The sequence below is a fragment of the Vombatus ursinus genome, unplaced genomic scaffold, assembly GCF_900497805.2.
Source record: "Vombatus ursinus unplaced genomic scaffold, bare-nosed wombat genome assembly UNPS02014807.1, whole genome shotgun sequence".
NCBI lineage: Eukaryota > Metazoa > Chordata > Mammalia > Diprotodontia > Vombatidae > Vombatus > Vombatus ursinus.
The window spans coordinates 33,119,875-33,140,816 of NW_020954585.1; the positions used below are offsets into that span (position 1 = coordinate 33,119,875).

Below are 20,942 nucleotides of genomic sequence, written 5' to 3' on the forward strand. Positions count from 1 at the left end.
CACTATAAGGTCTGAAGACAGTTTCCTGAGCTGCCAGAGATATTCACACTTGAAGAGATGCTTGAGGGTTCTGTCCTTGACATAATCTACCAAGGACCTTGGAAAGTAGCAAATCCTTAAAAAGCACTGGAGAATGCCATATCTAGTTGGCATTTCTTTTCCTAGTTCATCTTGCCATGTGGAGCGTTGTGAAGCTCAGAGGCATTTGGTAACATTTCAATGAATGTTTCAGATGAATGGGGCTTCTCAGAATTCTGGGCATGCTCTAATAGCTGCACCTGGGTTCTCATTTCATTCCCTTTCCATTTTCCCCTCCTGCTTTACTCATCTTGTACACATTCTCTATATAAATTAATAGAACCAAACTATGGGAAAATGAATCCTCACTTTCTTCTCTCTCAGTTTCAAACCCTTTATCCCCACAAAATGAATAACTATTTACAGTTTTACACAGTGATCTTTCAAATCACTTCTAGCTTAAACATTCTATGAGTAAATATTTTATATTCCTGACTCATGTTGTTGTTCAGTCATTCGTTCAGTCATGTCCAAACTTTTTGTGACTCCATGGACCATAGCACACCAGGCCCTTCTATCCTTCACTATCTTTTGAAGTCTGTCCAAGCTCATGTTCATTGCTTCCATGAAAATATCTATCCATCTCATCTTCTGCTCTCCGTTTTCATTTTGCCTTGTCTTTCCCAACATCCGGCTCTTTTCCAATGAGTCCCATCTTTCCGATATGTGGCCAAAGTATTAAAGCTTCAACTTTAGTATTTGACCTTCCAATGAATAAGCCTACCTTAATTTATTTAAGTATTGACTGATTTAATCTCCTCTCTGTTCAAGGGACTCTCAAAAGTCTTATCTAGCTTCACAATTTCAAAAGCATCAATCCTGCAGTACTTGGCTTTCTTTATAGTCATACCCTCACAGCCATACATTATTATTAGAAAAACCATAGCTTTGATTATATGGACCTTTGTCAGCAAAGTGATATTTCTGCTTTTTAGTATGCTATCTAGATTTGCCATAGCTTTTCTGCCAAGCAACAATTGTCTTTTAACTTCATGGCTGCAGTCACTGCCTGATCTTTGAGCCCAAAAATATAAAATCTGACACTGTTTTCTTCTCCCTCTATTTGCCAGGAAGTGAAAGGACCAGTTACCAAGATCTTATGCTCACACACACACACACACACACACACACACACACACACATAGCTTCAAGCCAGCTTTTACACTCTTGTCTTTCACGCTCATCAAGAGGCTTCTTAATTCTTCTTCACTTTCTGCCATTAGGGTGGTATCATCTGCACATCTGAGATGGTTGATATTTCTCCCAGCAACCTTAATTCTGGCTTTTGATTCATCTAGCCTGGCATTTTGCATGATGTCTTTTGCATATAAGTTAAATAAATAAGGTGACAATGTATAGCCTTCTCACACTCTTTTTCCGATCTTAAACCAATCATTTCTTCTATGTTTGGTTCTAACCGTTGCTTCTTTGCTCACATGTAACTTCCTCAGGAGACAAATAAGATGATCTGGTACTGCCAACTCTTTGAGGACTTGCCACATTTTGTTGTGATCCACACAGTCAAAGGCTTAACGTAGTCAATGAAACAGAAATGTTTCTCTAAAACTCCCTTGCTTTCTTCACAATCCAGTGAATATTGGCAATTTAGCCTCTAGTTCCTCTGCCACTTAGAAAACTGACCTGTGCTTGTGGTAATTCTTGGTTCACATATTGATGAAACCTAGCTTGTAGAATCTTGATCATAACCATGCTGGTATATTGAGTGCAATTGTTCAGTTAGTTGAACTTTCTTTGGCAGTGCCCTTCTTTAGAATTGGAATGTCAACTGATCTTTTCCAATCCAGTGGCCACTGTTGAATTTTCCAAATTTGCTGTCATATTGAGTACAGCACTTTAACAGAACCAACTTTGAGGATTTTAAATAGCTCAACTGGAATTTCTTCACCTCCACTAACCTTATTGTTTGTAATACTTCTTAAGACCCACTTGACTTCATTCTCCAGGTTATCAGGCTCTAGATAAGTAACCACATCATCATGGCTATTAATGATATTAAGATCTTTCTTGTATAGGTCTGTATATTCTTGCCATCTCTTCTCAATCTCTTCTATTTCTGTTAACTCCCTACCATTTTTGTCTTTTATCATGCTTATTTTCACATGAAATATTGCCTTGATATCTCTAATTTCCTTGAAGAGGTCTTTCTTTCTTATTCTATTGCTTTCTTTTATTTATTTGCCTTGGTCATTTCCTCTTGTTATTCTCTGGAGTTCTGCATTCAGTTGGGTATATCTTTCCCTTTCTCCTTTCCTCAGCTCTTTGTAAAGCCCCATCAGACAGCCATTTTGCTTTCTTACTCTTCATTTTCTTTGGGATATTTTTTGCTGCTGCCTCCTGTACAATATTGCAAACATCTGTTCACAGTTCTTCAGGCACCCTATCTACCAGATCTAATCCCTTAAGTCTATTCATCACCTCTACTTCATATTCATAAGGGATGTTATTTAGGCCATACCTTTATGGCCTGATGATTCCCCCTACTTTCTTCAATTGAAGTCTAAAATTTGCAAAAAGAATGTCATGATCTGATCCACAGTCAGCTCCAGGTCTTTTGTTTTTTTAACTGACAGTATAGAGGTTCTCCACCTTTGGTTGCAACATATGTACTCAATCTGATTTTGATATTGAACGTCTGGTGATGTCCACATGTAGAATCACTTTTTGAGTTGTTGAAAAGAGTGTTTGTTATGAACAGCAAAGAGTTACATTGACAAAACTCTGTTAGTCTCTGTCCTGCTTCATTTTGTGCTCCAAGACCAAACTAGCCTGTTATTCCAAATATCTCTTGATTTCCTGCTTTAACATTCCACTCCTCTGTGATGAATGTGACATCTTTTTTTGGTATTATTTCTAGAAAATGTTGTAGGTCTTTATAGAACTGATCAACTTTGACCTCTTTGGCATCCGTTATTGGCTTGTACTACTATGGTGTTGAATGGCTTGCCTTGGATTCAAACAGATATCATTCTGTCATTTTGGAGATTATATGCCATTACCACTTTTTTTCACCCTTTTATTGACTATGAGGGCTACTCTATTTCTTCTAAGGGATTCTTGTCTACACTAGTATATGTAATATCACCTGAATTAAACTCACCCATTTCTGTCCATTTAAGTTCACTGACACCTAAGATGTTGATGTTTAATCTTTCCATCTCCTGTTTGGCCACATCCAGCTTACCTTGGTTTGTAGATCTTACATTTCAGTTTTCTATGTAGTACTGATCTTTGCAGCATTGGACTTAGCTTTCATCACCAGACACATCTGAATCTGAGCTTCCTTTTGGCTTTGGCCCAGCTGCTTCATTCTTTCTGGAACTACTTGTAGTTGTCCTCCCCTCTTCCCCAGTAGTGTGCTGGACACCTTTTGAACTGAGGGGCTCATCTTCCAGCGTCATATGTTTTAGCATTTTAATACTGTTCATGGAGATTTCCTGGCAAAGATACTGGAGTGGTTTGCCATTTACTTCTTTAGTGGATCACAGGTAAATATTGTTACATATTATAAATGTAAAAATAAATCACAGGTATGAATGGCAATTATGAGTATTACTTTTTAGAAACTCATAATATGGAAAAAATAGCAAAACCAATTGAGAAACAATTTAAGGAAAATTTGAACTTTAGACAAACTCTTTTTTGTGGTAATGCAATCGATATTGCTAAACTCTTGATTGTTTATTTTCTTTTCACTGCGACAGTAAATCTGTGTAGTCTAGTGTAAATTGATATATGAGGTATATTGATGCAATAAGAATATTAGTATAACTAAAGAATAGCATACATGAGAGTCAACTTTTCCATTTTCATGCATCATCCCTGATTAAGTACTTTGTTGATGTAAGCAGGATCTTTGTTTATTAGTCAGGCTCATAAGGCTTTCAAGTTAAAATGATTATGTTGTGGCAGGGAAAACATGAACACATTGCTAAAGAGGGCTGGTTCTGATCCTTTCCATCATTCTGGGTAGTGATTCAGTTCATGTCTGGTATGGATTATAAAACAGTAGAAGAGATGAACAAAAGGGCAGGATCGTCAGCAACCTGAATATTTAGAATTTAGGAGTCTAACTTCATTATTGAAGGTCAGATACACTTATAGAGACCTATTCTGATTCTTTCTACTACCTTTTGATGCCAGTCATCCTTAAATCCTCAGAAAAGAATAGCTGAAAATAGTAGACAAAGGGAGAAATATGAAAGGAGGAATTATTTTCAGAATGATTTTGACATCTCAAGAAATAAGTGAGCTTACTTCCAGGAGTATTATAAGGGTAAATTCAGAGGGACAAATAAAGGTAATCAAGGTATACATACCTAATAAAGAATCCCACCAAAGACCCCTTTCTCACATAAAATACTTTGTCTACTTCTCTAGGGTAAATTAATGTAATTCATATTTGGTTTCTAATATCTTCCTGATGATATCTTCTGCTTATCACTTTTAGCTTAAAGAAAATTCTTGCCTGGTTTTATGACTCCCACTCTAATGACAAGAGAATCATTACTCTGAAGGTGCTATACTCCATGCCTCATGTGAGGTGCTGGACATGTATTATACTTTTATCCAGAACTTCTCAGCTTTCCAAATTCTGAGGCAAGGAGGGAAAGCCAGAATTCACTCCACACAGTTGTCTCTTAGTCTACAACTAGCTCTCAGTGGAACAAGCATCTTGCTCACCACTCCATTGGAGGTAGGTGGAAACCATAACTGTCAGTCTTTTTAGAGAACAGCAGAGGAGGCTGCAAAGTCTACAATGCTAATCTCTGAAGCTGAGGCTTAAATATGTGACAACATTTAAACAGACAAATAATGGTAATATGTAAACAGGTAAAGATGCTCTGCTTTGTACTTGAATAGTTTGATTTTGGGGGTTGGGTTTACTTTCTATTCTAATTGAACATATGGGTTGTATAAGTTTGTCCCCACTCTTTAACAGTACACTTTTGCCTCTGATTTATCTTTTTCATTTCTGGTTTATTCTTTTAACCTCACATTTCAGTATAAAAGGAACAGAAAACAGGACTTAAGCTCTTATGTGAAAAATTTAAAGAGTTTATTAACATTATTAAGATAGTAACAAAACAGCCCTGTTTGTCTATGTCTCCTTTTGAATTCCCATCTGCTCTATTCTGTGTATTAATATACACTATTAGATATTATTTGTATAAAACCTTTTTAATTTAATATAATCAAAATTATCCATTTTATACCTCACACTGCTCTCTATCTCTTGTTTATTCATAAATTGTTCACCTATAAGAAGTCCAATAGGTAATATGTTCCATGTTCTAATTTTCTTGTAATTGGCTTTCCCAATAATGTTTACCAAATAATGAATTCTTATCCCAAAAACTTAAGTCTTTAAATTTGTCAAACACAAGGTTACTGTAGTCATCTGCTGCTTTAAATTGTATGTCTACTCTGTTCCACTGATCTACCTTTCTATTTCTTAGAAATTTCTTAGAAAATCTATTGCTTAGCCAGTACCAGATAGTTTTGATAATTACTGCCATATAATATAGTATAATATAATAGAGTTTAAAATCTGGTACTTCTAAACCTCCTTCCTTTACATTTTTATTAGTTCCTTTGATATCCTTGATCTTTTGTTCCTCCAAATGAATTTTGTTATAATTTTTTGTAAATATTATAAATATCTTCCCCTGCTTTATCTTTACATCCCCTTTTTCTTGAATGGTCTGTCTGTGAGAAATGCATTTTCTTTATTCCTCATTTCTTTCCCAGTATATTTTCCCTTCTCTTATTTATATCCTTAAAATCAATAAAATGGAATAAAACTTCTTGCAGTTCCTGCCTCTTTCTTTATTCTATCTGAGACCCTTGAATATCTGAGTTCCCTGAAGGAACACATCTCTTAACTTAGCCCCTTGTGACTGTTCAAATAGATGTATTTTTCTTGGGTTTTGTCATCTACCTGGAAATTTCAGGTTTTTGCTTTGATATTGATATTTGATAAAAGTTTCTTTTAATGAAAAAAAATATTTAAATACTATATCCAAGTTTTGTTGTTTGGTCATGTGTTTCATGAAGTAAAATTTTTTTGAGACTCATCCAGGCTGGAAGTGTAGTGTTCACTCACGGGCCTGATCTTACTACTGATCAGTATGTGAGTTTTGACCTGTTCAATTTCTGAATTGGGCTGGTTTGCCTCTTCTTAGGCAACCTGGTGGTCCTTTACTCTTGGTAGCTCATCACAACCATATGGGTGCTAGACTTGGTGAAAACACTTGATGGGCTCAGCTCAGATTCCTTGAGCTCAAGAACTCTGCCAGCTTTAGTCTTCCTAATAACAAGACTGAAAAGTTTACAACACCTTGCCTAGCCAGTCCAATTATCCTTAAATTATCTCTCATCAATCTGTTTTCTAGGTCAGTTGTTTCTGATTGTAGATATTGTCTAGGTTCTCATTTTTAGTCTTTTGACTTTTTTCTAATATTTCTCAGATCAGTGAATAATTGGTCTGTTTGTAGTATTTTATTTTTAAGGGAATCTGCTTCTTATGTCAGGTTTTCCATCCTTTCTTCTAAGATACTTATTTTTCTTCCAGTTTTTCTCTCCATATTTCATATTTCATTTTTTTAATCCTGTGCTTTATTTCTTCCATCCACTCTTGGAAAGAAGAAAGAAAGAAAATGAACAAGCATTTTTTTTTAAGTATCTACTATGTGGCAGGTGCTATGATAAGCATTTTATAAGTATTTTATTTGATCCTTACAGCAGCTTGTTACTTTAGAGGTGAAGAAATTGAGGTGGACAAAGATTAAGTGACTTTCTCAGTCTCACGTAGCTATTAAATGTTGGAGACTAGACTAACTCCTGTCTTCCTGACTCCAGGCCCGGGGCTCTAACCACCACTGAACAAAGCTACCTAGCTGCCTCTTAGAGTCAGTGTCTAAGCCATTCTTTTTTCTGAACCTCTCTCTGTACTTACTTTATAGTAAAAGCTTACTATAAAGTAAGTATTATAGTAAGAATTTACTATAAAGTAAATATTATAGTAAGGATTTACTATAAAATACTTTACTATAAAGGATTTTACTTTACTATACTATATTTTGTTATAAAGAATTTACTATAAAGTAAGTACAGAGAGTATCCTGGGGTTTTTTCCCTTGGGCTCCTTTTAATCCATCATCTTTTAAAAAAATGTGTCTGGATTTTTCTTTTGTTCACTCATATCTCTAGCTTCACTTCCTTATATGTGATATTGTGCCAGGGCTAGGCTCTACCTCCTTCCACACTCTTGTATGAAGTAGGCCCTGACATCATTATAGTCCATATGTGACTGCCTTGTCACAGTTCTGGATGAAGTGATTTGAATAAGGCACCCATAGGTTCCTTTTGCTATAATCCCTGACTTATAAAGCTCCATTTCCCAGTGGCCCAAAATGAGATCTTTCCTTGACTCTTTTCTATTTCCTTCTTTTTGATCAGTCAGCAATGTGGAGTTCCATTACTTCCTAAGACATTCACAAGCCCCTATTGAATTTAAATATCTAGGTGTACTCAGGCCTCCTGGAGCCCTAGTATGAACTGCCTTGGCACTATGCAATATTCCTCTTTTGGCAGACACCCAATAGAAATTGGCCTACTCTCTTGTTGTGGCTCCCATAGGAATGAGGAGTCTTCACGAATTGCCTTATGGAAAGGCAGAACTATTTGGTCTCCTCTCAGTGATGACTGGCTCCATCCTCCACAACAACTCTGATAAGCAACTTAAGTTCACCCTGACTGTAAGCCTTATTTACTGGGGATAAAGTTGGTTTCAGTACCCCTTGGTATATCTTTGCTAAGACTTTCTGTTGGCTTCTGGCCCCATTTACAAGAGCCCAAACTTGCTTCTGACTCCCAAGAGTTTTCCATATCAGAGCACCCAGTCTTCTGGATGCAGTCTTAGACTGGATGGATGAATTATAATTTTCCTATTGGTTGTATTGATCACTTTTCTCCCTCTTAAATATTTGCTAGAATTTTCATCATGGGAGTTGGGTTGGCTAAAACCTTTCATGTCACCATCTTAACTGGAAGCTGAAGTATATTTTCTCAATTTTTCTCTGAGACCAAACCTGGCCTTTTAAAATTATAGTATTCGATTTCTATTTAAATTAATATAGTCGTCATGCACCTTATTTTTCTGGTTCGTATTGTTTCACTCAATAACCAATTCATATAAATCTTCTGATTCTTCTCCAAACACTTCATATCTATCATTTTAACATTTAATACATTTTATTATATTCATGTACCATAATTTTTAGCCATTCCCCAGTCAATGGGCATCTATTTTGTTTCTAGTTAGTGCTATGACAAAAGATGTTACTATGGATGTTTTTCAGCATGCAGAAACTTTCTTTCTATCAATTTTTCATTGATTATATACCTAGCACTAATCTATAGATCTGTAGGTCAAAAGGTATAGATATTTTAGTCATCTTAGCATAATTCCAAATTGTTTTTCCAGAATGGTTGGGCTAATTCTTTGCTCCAAAAGCAGCAGATAGAGCCTTTCTTTCCACAGCACCTACAACACTGACTATTCCTATCTTCTGTCATCTTTACCAATTTTGTGGGTGAAGCTTTAGAGTTGTTTTGATTAATGATTTAATTAGTTATTAGTAATGAAACAGTTTTTCACAATTTATTAATAATTTGAAAATCAAATTTTGAGAACTGTTTCACTATTTCAATATGCCTTTGGATAACAAAGTCTGACCCTGTTTACTTAGATGAGAATAAGAGTCATGGAATTCTTTCAGATAATAGAGTTAAAGTACATGAGACAAGTTTATAATGAGAATGGCAAGTAAAAGAAATGAATATTTCTAAGATACACCTAAGATATTTGATGCAAAGATTATTTTTCCCCCATTGATATTTTTCCTTTTTTTCCTGGCTGTCTTGATTTTATTCATGAGAAAGCTCACTTCCACTAGATTTAGTATGTTATATAAGACACTATAGTGCCACCTAGCTTTGTGGTATTAATAGCACCATCAATGTATTATCCAGAGTAGGAGAATAGGATCTGATAGTTGACAAGTCTGTATGTACTACAGATTTATTAAAATAACATTAGATTGGAAGAACTTTATACTAGCTGTCTGTGTAGAATGGAGAAAGTCTGGGATGTCTCAGAATTTATTAATGTTGATATAACAATCATTTTGAGCAGTTTGTACTATGTGTGGATATTAGTACATTTTTTTTTTCTACTGAAAAGTTCTGGGAGGATGAAAGGAAAATGATACATGTTAATGCCTTGAATTATTTGCTTCAGAATATATTTTGAGATTCAAATAAAGAACAATTCATAAAAATGTCTGCCTTTGTGTATCCTTTGCATTTCTTTATTAAAATCCTTTTTAAAAGATGTTTTACTTTTTTAAATATAAGATCACTTAAGAAGGCAAAAACTTTATTTTGAGTTACAGCTTGCTCAGAAAGTAATCTTCTCAATATCAGGTATTACTTTTATAAATCATAATTTTAACACTACTGACTTAATATTAATGGATCTACTTAGACCAGGAGTGATTCATTTCTGCTCATGAGGAATGTGCCTCTGGATAACAAAGTCTGACCTTGTTTACTTAGATGAGAATAGGAGTCATGGAATTCTTTCAGATAACAGAGTTAAAGGACATGAGACAAGTTTTTAATGAGAATGGCAAGTAAAGGAAATGAAAGCCTAGTTCAGATAACTGAGGTTCAACTCTGTCAAATGTAACTGCACACTAGAATGCTGCCATCAAAGATATATTTTTGTCCTTGAGGTATCAGGGTACCATTGCTACTGCAAATGGTGATAAGTACCAGAAAAATGAACTGGGGAACTATGTATCTTATCTTGACAGATTTAGGAGACAGCCTTAGGCAACTCTAAGGGAGATACTAATTGAGGACACTCTAGCCGCATCAGATCACTCTGGCAAAATCAGGCCCTCAGCAACAAAGCTATTAGAAAAAGAGGAAATTATAAAACTCAAAATTTAGGGTACTTAGGTATCTTTTCAGTTATAGATTTTCCTTTAAATTAAAACAATAATAATTGATATCTTTTTGGTTCTGCATGACATTTATTTCTTAATATTCTTCTACCTCAACAAGTCATCCTTTCTAACAAAGGACAAAAAATAGTGTTACCCACAACTGTTGCAGTAGAGAGCTGAGTTTGGCTGAGGACTTTTCCTATCCCAACAAAAAGGCCTGGGTGGTGAATATCATAACTGCCTCTGACCATGGGGCTGGGTTTGGAGCATCACAGTCAGTTCTGATAAAACATGATATATGCATTAGCACAAAGCACCTCACTTTGTGCAAAATTTCACAATAAAAACTACAGAATTTATGGGGGAAATGGAGTTGGGGGCATGACGCTCAAAAATTTCACCAGTGACACATATAAAAAAAGATAAAAATCTAATAAAAATGATAGCCAGTTCTATACATGTTAAATGGTTAAGAAATACATAAATACTATGTAAATAGTGGCCTCATCTGCTGCCTCAGACTGCATGAGCAAGTTGGTCAGACCTTAGTTCCATGAGACTAGAGGCCACACTGGAAGGGGGCAGTGGTGGGGGTAGTGCAGACCAATCTTCCTCTACCCACAGTTCCTACTGCACCAGAAGATATGCAATACATGCAACACTTTACCTTGACAAAGACCTGAAGTTTGCTTGTGGAAGTGGGGTCAGAAAGGTTGTAGTTTGAGTTATTGGGAAGTGGTACTGTTTTCTACATTCTCACTATTTCTTGTGGAAGAAACCTCTCTGAAGCAAACTTGAAATTTGCATTATGCTCAAAATGTTCCCAAATATATCAATACCATTGGAACAAATTCACACTTTCCAAACACAGGTTATAGCAGAATGAATTGTACGTTCCCTCTGGTCACAATCCCCTACTCCCTTCTCCAGTTGTGGGAGGGTGAAGACCTTGCCACGCCTCACTCACCTATATTCCAAGAGAACCTGATGCTACAAATAGGCTTATTTTCATTTAGCCCAGGCTAGTTAGTTAAATTCTTTGTTGTCAAATAAACACTGGCATACTGTTTGCAGCAAAGACTCTTAACTCAAACACAATTGAAATTATATGATATTTATCTATGAGAGCCATAATTAAAGTGCAAACAAGTAAATTGTGCCCAGTTCTTAGCACAGTGCCTGGTATGTAGCAGGTGCTTAATAATGTTTACTGACTGAGTGAATTAAATAAATTTAAAGGAGCAGAGAAACACATAGCAGTAAATAAGTTTAGCCACTTGCATTTGGCAATAAATTAGACAGAAACAGAGAGAAGGGAAAGAAATTAACATAGTTTGTTCACTTTCTCCTGGATTTTCTTAGGTACAAGATAAGGACATAATAGGATAAGAAAAAGTTACTGGAACACTTAAAAGTCATTTTTCCTACAGAGTACCCTTCATTTGTTGCTACTGCTTATCTAAACTTTCTCCTATTCAGTCCAAAATGTGTGATAAATCCCAACTCTTCTTGGGATTGAAAGACTTCTTTTTGAGACTATAAATGACATTTCCCAGGAAGCACATGCATCTAGTTCATGGAGACTTTTTTTCTGCCTATCAATCTATGAGATTCTACAAAAGCAAGAAAGAAAAAAATAGCTCAGAAAAAGCAATGAGCACATCAACCAAGTCTGATAATATAGCCACTGTTGCATATTTCTGTAAAGAAGGGAAGGAAGTTTATTTTCTCAACTCTTTTCTGGGGCCACATTGGGTTATTTGGTGAAGTTTTTGAAATGAAGCACATATTATTGGTTCATCTATATACATATATATGTATGTATGTATATATACACACATATACATCTATCCATATATGTATATAATATTTATGTTGCCTGAGCTCCCTATGGGTTATCACTAGATACCTGTAAGATGAACTGCTTCTCATAATTTTCACAAAATTTCTGGGATGTATCTCTAGCCCCCAATTTCCCAATCTGCTACAAGTTGAGGAGTGAGGGGAGCCCTGGGCATGGGGGGCAAAGCAGGAAATGAGAGGATGACTTCTTGATGATTATCTTTGGAATCATAAAAATTTAACAAGCAACAAAATATGCTTTTAAGAAATTGTAATATTAAAGCTCTTTGTTGTTTCATTCCTGTGAAGACTGGATTTGTTTCTTGATGTTAAGTGGCTAACTTTTTTCTTTTTGCTTCTTGTCTGTTCCTCTTTTGAAACAGGAATTTCTAAGCATTCTAACCTACTCAAAATGTTCATAGTGGAATAATGGAAGCCCCTGAATACCTTGATTTGGATGAAATCGATTTTAGTGATGAGATATCTGTAAGTATAATGATTTTATCAAGTATCACTTTTTTCGTAGTGTACAAATCACAAGTTCTTCGAATGTAATCTTCTGGATGTTGGATAGAAATCTCTCTTAAAATCATAGAATCTTAGATTTGGAAGGGGCTTTATAGTTAATCTAGTTGAATTTCTCACCCAGTAGAAGAATTTCATCTTCACTATCCCTGAAAGAGGGCATTCTGTCCTCCTCACATGTTTATTTTTAAATAAATTTTATTCATATCTTTTGTTTTTATATCACCTCTATTCCCCAATTTATGCTTTCACCTTCTCTTGCCCAGAGAGTCATCCTTTACAATAAAGAATAAAAAAGAAAAAAGTTCAGAAAAACTAAGGACCATGTCAAAAGACTGATGTTATGTGCGGTGTTGTGTATCTGTAGTGGATGGAATAGATGAAGGAAATAATTGGAGGAAGATGCCTTTTCATATTTCTTCTTTGGAGGTCAAACAACCATTATAATTTTACAGGCTTAAGTTTCTATTGTGTTGTTGCTGTTCCTTCCATTTATATTTTGTTAATTATTGTGTATAATATTTTCCTGGCTCTGCTTACTTCCTTTTAAATCAGTTCATGTAAGTCTTCCCATGCTTCTGTGCATTTATTCTATTTATTGTTTCATACAATACAGTAATATTAATGTACCACAATTGGTTAAGCCATTTTCTAATTGATGAGCATTTTTTCCAGGTCTTTCCTACATAAAAAAGTGCTTCTATAAATATTTTGTTATATATGAGAACTTTTCTTGGTCATTGACCTCTTTGGGGCATATACCTAAGAGTGGAGTTTCTAGATCACTTTAATCGCTCCGCACAATTCCAGATTGCTTTCTGTAATAGTTTGATCAATTCACGAATTTACCAACAGTGGATTGGTATGCTTTTTCCCATAGCTCCTCTTGCCAATCTGATGGATGTGAGGTAGAATCTCAGAGATGTTTTTAATTTACATTTCTCTTATTATCATTGATTCAGAACATTTTTATATAGTTTTTGATCTTTTATATTTCATCTTGTTCATATCCTTTGACCATTCATCTATTGGGAAATTACTCTTATTCTTACATATTTATATTAATTAGAAATCAGACCTTTGTCAGAGAAATACACTGCAAAAATTTCTTTCCCAGTTAAATGTTTCACTTCTAATTTTAGCTGCATTGATTTTGTGCAAATCCTTTTCAGTTTTGTGTAATCAAAATTGTTCATTTCATCTTTTATAATCATATCTATCCCTTGTTTGCTCAAAATTCTCCATTTAATTGATAATTGTTAAAGGTATCTCTTTTCCTATTCCTTTCATTTGTCTGCTTCTTGGTCTTGTGTGCTTAACCTGTTATCTGTTATGTTTTTTTAAGTAGTATAGTCTTGATGATTACTGCTTGGTAGTATAGTTTGAGATCTGATATGGCTAGGCCTGTTTGCTTCCTAATTACTTTAATCATTTGTTTGGAGATTCTTGATCTTTCATTCCTCCATATTAAATTTATTATTATATTGTCTCATTTTGTAAAGTAACCTTTTATACTTTAATTGATGTGGCATGAAATCTCTAAATTTTTTTAGGTATTATGGTGCTTTCGGGGCAGCTAGGTGATGCAGTGGATAGGGCCTTAGGCCTAGAGTCAGGAAAACAAGAGTTCAAATCTGGCCTTAGACACTTAGTAGTTGTGTGGCCCTGGATAAGTCACTTAACCTTGTTTTCTCCCGTTTCCTCATATTTAAAATGAACTGAACAAGCAAATGGCAAACCACTCCAGTATCTTTACCAAGAAAACCCCAAACGGGGTCAGGAAGATTCAGATGTGACTGAAATAACTGAACAACAACAAGATGGTGCTTTCACTATAACATGGCCCAACCATTAACAATTAATATTTCTTTAATTATTTAAATAATTCTTTTATTTCCATAGTGTCTTATAGTTGTATTTATGTAATTACTATGTGTATTTTGTTACCTGGACTTTCAGATAGCATATACATTTTGAAGCTATTTTGAATTTTTTTCCATCTCTTTTTGCTTTTTTGTTTTTGTTGTATACAGAAAAGCTGCATGTTACAAGACTAGTTATTACCTAATGATTAAGGCTTATAATTTATGTGGGTTTATTTTATAACCTCCTTTACTGATTATTAGTTTTTCAATTATTTAGCTAAATATTTCACTAATACCACATATCGTATGCAAAAAAAATGATCATTTTTTTTCTTTTTGTCCATACTTATCTCTCAATTTCTTTTCTTTTTTCATTTTTATAGCTAGTTTTTCTAGAACTATGTCAAGCTATAGTCATTATAATGGACATCCTTGCTTGACCTCAGATCTTATAGGAAATAAAGTGTTTCTACATTATAGATAATTTTAGCTCTTTGATTTACATATTCTTATGCACTTAAATATTTGGTATTTTTAAAACAAATGGACCTTATATTTTGTCAAAATATATTACTAAATATGCTAATATAGTTTTTATAATAATAATAGCTATCATTTATATAACACTTTGAGATGTGCAAAGGACTTTACATATGTTATCTCACTTGATCCTCATAATCTTGTGAGCTAGCTTCTGTTAATCATCCCCATTTTGTAGATGTGAAAGGAGACAGAGATTAAGTGAGTTTAAGTGACTTGCCTAGGGTCACATGGCTAGTATCTGAATCAGGATTTGAACTGGAATGTTCATGACCCCAAGTCTAACACTTTATATACTGCACCACTTAGTTTCTTCTATATAAAATATAGATTCTTTATATCTGGAAATTTAACAAGCTTGCCTGCTATGCCTTTATCCCAAGACATGGTTAAATGTTAGATATGATAGAAATGAGCACACATTTATTTCTGGGATCTCTTTAAGACAATAATCAATATTCAACCAACTACTCATCCAATTAAGTATACTAGAATGCTATAAATTCTGTCAGTAGGATATCACAAAAGATTTTTTTTAAATTCCTTGCTCAGGGGGCAGAGCCACAATAGTGGAGTAAAAGCAGTGACTTGCTTCAGCTCTCCCCAGAACCCCTCCAAATACCTGTAAAAAATGGCTCTAAATAAATTCTAGAGCAGCAGAACTCACAAAAAGAGTGAAACAAATTTCCAGCCCAAGACAACCTGGATGGTTGATTGGAAAGGTCTATTGCACTGGCCTGGGAGAGGAGCTCAGGATTTATTAAAACTGAACTATTTACATTCCTACGTGGAAAGATGATATTTGTAACTCATGAGACCTTTGTCAGTTTTAGGGTAGTTAGAGAGAAAAAAATTATATGTATATATAGATAGATAGAGGGCACAAGGTGAGTTGAAGATGAAGGAGTGATGTCTAAAAAACAAAATTAGGGAGTGAGAGAGGATTATACTGGGAGGAGAAAGGGAGAGATAGAAAAGGGTAAATTATCTCACATAAAACAGACAAGAAAAAGCTTTTACAATGGAGAGGAAGAGAGGGGAGGTGAGAGGGAATGAGTGAACTATTTACTCTCATCGGATTTGGCTTAAGGAGGGAATAACATACACACTTAATTGGGTATGGAAATCTATCTTACCCTACAGGAAAATAAGAGCATGTGGATGATAGAAGGGAGGGCAGTTTGGGGGAGGGGGATAATCAGAAGCAAACACTTCTGAGGAAGGACAGGGTCTAAAGAAAGAATAGAATAAACAAGGGGCGGGATAGGATGAAGGGAAATACAGTTAGTTTTTTACAACATGACTATCTGGAAGTATGTTGCAGGACTACACATGTATAACCTGTATGGAGTTGCTTGCCTTCTCAATAAGTGTGGGTGGAGAGGGATGAAGGTAGAAAATTTGGAACCCAAAGTTTTAAAAACAAATGTTAAAAATTGTTTTCACATGCAACTGAGAAATAAGATATATGGGCAACGGGTATAGAAATCTATCCTGCCCTACAGGAAAATAGGAGGGGAAGGGGAAGGGAATAAGAGAAGGGAGGGCAGATTAGGGAAAGGGGTATTCAGAATGCATGCTGTCTTGGGGTGGGGGGAGGGGTGAGATGGGAGAAAATTTGGAATTCAAAATCTTGTAGAAGTGAATGTTGAAAACTAAAAATAAATTAATTAATAATAATAGAGAAAAAATAAAGATCTATGGTAGAAAAAAATAAAATTAAAAAAAATTCCTTGCTCAAATCAAGATATTTTGTGTCTCAATCATTTCCTTGATTTACCTACTGTTCTATTAACTTTATCAAAACCATAATTGATAGAAACCATTTGCAGAAGTTAAAATCAGAAAGTACATTTGTTGAGTAGGTAGGAATGCTACTACTCCCCTCTGCCTTTTTTTTTTTTTTTAAAACCTGACACTTGGAACCAGGACTCTCCTGATAGAGCAGGCCTTTGTGTCAAAAACTCTGGAAAAAGAAAAAAAAACAGACAGGTCACTCCATAAGAGAAAGAAAATGGTGTTATTCCCCTTCCTTCCCCTTCCCTTTCGCCCCCACAACATTTACACAGAGGTCTGTCCAAGATATATGTGGAAAGATGGGCTAACTCAATATTCCTACTTTACCTTTTTCTACTACCAATCACATTCTTTGAAATGTTAAGCTTTCTTATTTCAGTCTGAGTTCATTATTTTTAATCTGTCATTAAATTTCCTAATGAAATAAGCCAAAGCCTTAAAAATCTTTTATTTCAGACAGTAATTTCAATACCAACTGGTACCCTCATTACATTCTCTTCAGGAAGGCTAGGTTCCAAAGACATGCTACCTCCTTTTGGGAATTTAAGTCAACAAACATGCATTAATTTCAATGACCAAAGTATTGTGCTAGGTGCTAGGAATACTGAAATAAAAGTGGAATAATCTCTACTCTCAAGGAGTTTACATTCTACTGCGAAGATATAGTATGTCAATACATAAAAATGCAGAGTATGTGTAAAGTAAGAGAAGATTAATTTCAAGAGCCAAGGAGAGCTCTCCTAGCTCATTTGAAAAACAATGCAGCCATTTTATGAGATTTCAAACTTCTCTGTTTAGTCTGACTTACTCTTGGCAAAAGGATGTGATGTTTGTTAACCTGTTTATCAACTCAGAATTGGTCCTTAAAGTGTGGGTTCAGCATAAAAAGTGGATGTGAAATTAACCACCGTCAGTCTCGACCGTGGTTAAGAATTTTATGGGAAAAGAGACTGAAGTAACTTCTAATACTTTGAAATGATCCCCTCTAAATCTGAGCTGAAGCAAATGAATGCATCTGTTTTCCTGGTTATGCAGGGAACAATCAGTCTTTAAAATTGAAAAATGAAAAGAGTTTCAACTTATAGATTCTCTGCTATAGAAATAAAAGTAATTTCCCATTAGGCATGCCTTTATTTTTAGGACTCCATAATCCTCGGTCTCTGACAGGACTTAAGCCTTTTTACTAGTTAAGTGTTGTTTTAGGGAAGGAAAATGCACATTTCATTTGAAAAATATGTTCAGGAAGGAAGACACACTAGTCTAAAGCTTGTCTCTTGCTTTCCAGTCCTAATTCTTTTTGCATATGGTCTCAACCGAGCTTGTAATTCATAGTCTTTCCTTTTGGTCATGAGTCTATTTCTTGTTTTAATTACAGTACAGGTTATGTAATTGTGTACAACAACTATAAAATTATTGTTTTTCACCTACTGAGACAAAACACAGAAGACAGTAGAAGGGTTGACAATCCTTCAGATTCCAAAATAACACACTTTTTTTTTCTCACAATGAAGAGTTTAAAGTGTATATTCTGCCAGCACAAAGGGCAGAACATTGTGCAGTAACCCTGCACATGCATTCTGGGGAGAGGAGGATATACAGAGACGTAAAGGTTCAAAATGTGAGTTAACATGGCTAAAAATAATTTTTCACATTTTAATGTATTCCCTTCAAAGCTGTTTTTCAAATTAATTAAATATACATGCACACACATCCCTCTCAGAAATACTGTTTACCTAGTAGTTACTAAACTTGGCTTTGATATGTGCCTTTCATATTTAAGATCATAAAATCAACAAGCTGTTTTTATAGCATAAATAGTGTTGTAAGCAAGATTGATTGTCCTGGGCAAGGTCAACTACAGCAAAAACAGGAACTGTGGATTTTAAGGATTTTTGAGGTCAGTGTGGTATAAAGAAAAGACCTTGAGAGTAGGAGATCAGAGGTTCAATAAATGATAACAGATAGTATGATCTTAGGAAAGTTATTTGATTTCTCTTTTCTTTAGCTGTCTCATCCCTATAGTGGAAGTAATAATCCCTACCTTACTAACAGAGTTGTCATGGAATTCAAGTGAAAGAGTGTTTCAAAAGGTCCAAAATTCAAACCATGCTAATTTTAATTTTACATTACTTAGTGTAACAGTTTGATGAGAATTGCCAGTTTCCTCAATTTTGTCGTTTATGTTGGTGATCCAAAGAAGTGTCTATTTACCAAGGGAACCAGGTACAAGCCATTGCTCACATCAGAACTCCATGAGGAATACCAGGCTACCACTACATAGGTGGAGCTCTGTGGGCCAGACCAAAACTGGGCCAAGACTTTGTCCACACGTCCGACCTATGCAACCTAGATTGTGAGGTGGAATCCATGATCTGAAAAATTCTCTGCCCCTGGCCTTTTTCTGGAAATTTCAGTACAATTTGACACCTATGACACCTATGACACTAAAATAAAAAATTATTTAGCACCACCTTTTTAAGAAATTTCCCCAAGTTTAAAGTATTTAGCAAACCAGTAATGGGAACTTAAAGTAATAAATGTACAAAGTTTATCACCATAGCATCAGATCCTATATGCAGAGAATACATGGAAAATAAACAATAAACAAATATGCCAATTGTTATCAATGTAAAAACAAGCTCGAAATAATGAAAAACAATGTCAATAGATTTTTTGAGGGGAGGAATATCTTCAATTAGCAAATAACTATGCAAGGAGTATGCAGTAAATCAAAACACTTGTTCCAACTCATAACTTCATCAACATACTGCATTGATAGCATCTAGAAAAACATTTTGCATAAATAACATTTCCATGATAACAGTGGATTTGTTATGGGAAAAAGAATTGTCCTTCTGCAAATAAGAACTATACCAAAACATATTAAAAATAAAATGGAAAAAGCAGGACTTCAGTGTCACCAAAGCCATACATGTTATAAAGAATAACAAGAAAGTGTTTTTTTAATTATATTGAAAATGAGAATAAGATGTAAAACCCATTCAAAAAAGAGCCGGCCTATAAGCCTGTTCAAAGTACAGAAAAGAAAAAAAAACTAAAATAAAATTTCCAGAAGTGGGGATGGATGGAGAGGGGGAAATCCCATTGTAGACAAAACAAAACAAAAAAAAAAGACAGAAAATTAAAACATATTTTAAAATGTCAAAACAGTCAGTAAATAAACACAAAGCTATTTTTAAAATGAACATCTGAAACATAAAGGTACAACAAAAGTAGAAGGATTGACTTTTCTTCCAGCTAGAATCAATAAAACCTGGACTACTAATGAATGAAATGAATGAAAAAGCCTTTATTAAGCATTTACTACATATGAAATAGTATGCTAAGCCCAGGGGATATAAATAGAAAAATAAAATGATCTATGCTTTTAAGGAATTCACATTCTAATATGAGAAGATAACCTATATAGAAGATTTCAGCTGCAAGTCAGGTGAACAAGCCCAATGATCCTTAGGGTTCAATGGCAAAGCAAATGTTAATACACCTTTTTTAGTGTCATTCCCATGAATAAAACCATATCAGTTTCTGGTGTCATTCCATTTTGGCTCAAAATTCAAAACCATCACCAAGAATTCTAATCAAATGAGGAAAATAAAATAATCTTTTGAAAAATAACAACCATAATCCTAATAGCAGTATGAAAAATAAGTTTTTTTAATCCCAAGGATAAATTCTCCAAGTATAACAACATCATGACCTCACATGTATAACTACATTACAGATGATGTAGGAAGTAGCTATACATGTAACAAGCTGGAATGAGGTTACATGGGTGAGTAAAGCCTTTGTAAACAGAAAATAGACATGATCGATACACCTGTATAGGGGCTGGAAGAACCCAGCTAGTGAGTGACCAGTTACAACAAATGCAATTAAATGACCTCAGTACTAATACCTCAGGCTAAAATAGCAGAAGAAAGTCCCAGAAAGCAGCACTGAGCATTAGTATCTCAGTGGTCAAAATTCAGAGCCTTTATCCCAAGGAAAGTTATTCTTCCAAGAAGTTTAAATTAGTCGAGGATTTTTACTTGTTGGTTGGGTCTGTGTCTCTCTTGGGCATTCAAAGGCTCTCCCTTCCTCCTCCCCCATCTACTCCTTCTAAAGGGGAACCATGCCTCCACCTCATTATGGGCAAAAGGCGCTCCCTCTCTCAATCACTATGCATTCCTCTCATTAATTATATCAGGCAAGGACATCAACTGCCAATCTTTTGGCTGCTGCCAACTTTTCTTTTTTTTGT

The 20,942-nt window shown here is 34.9% G+C and overlaps 1 protein-coding gene across 1 annotated transcript in view; it reads left to right on the top strand.

Annotated features, from left to right (window-relative positions):
- SNCAIP (synuclein alpha interacting protein) overlaps positions 1–20,942 on the top strand; it is a 212,898-nt gene that overhangs the window by 85,979 nt on the left and 105,977 nt on the right. The window contains exon 2 of the mRNA XM_027874875.1: positions 12,338–12,440. Coding sequence (XP_027730676.1) covers positions 12,384–12,440 — 57 coding nt within the window. The 5' untranslated portion in view covers positions 12,338–12,383. The remainder of the gene's footprint in view (positions 1–12,337; positions 12,441–20,942) is intronic.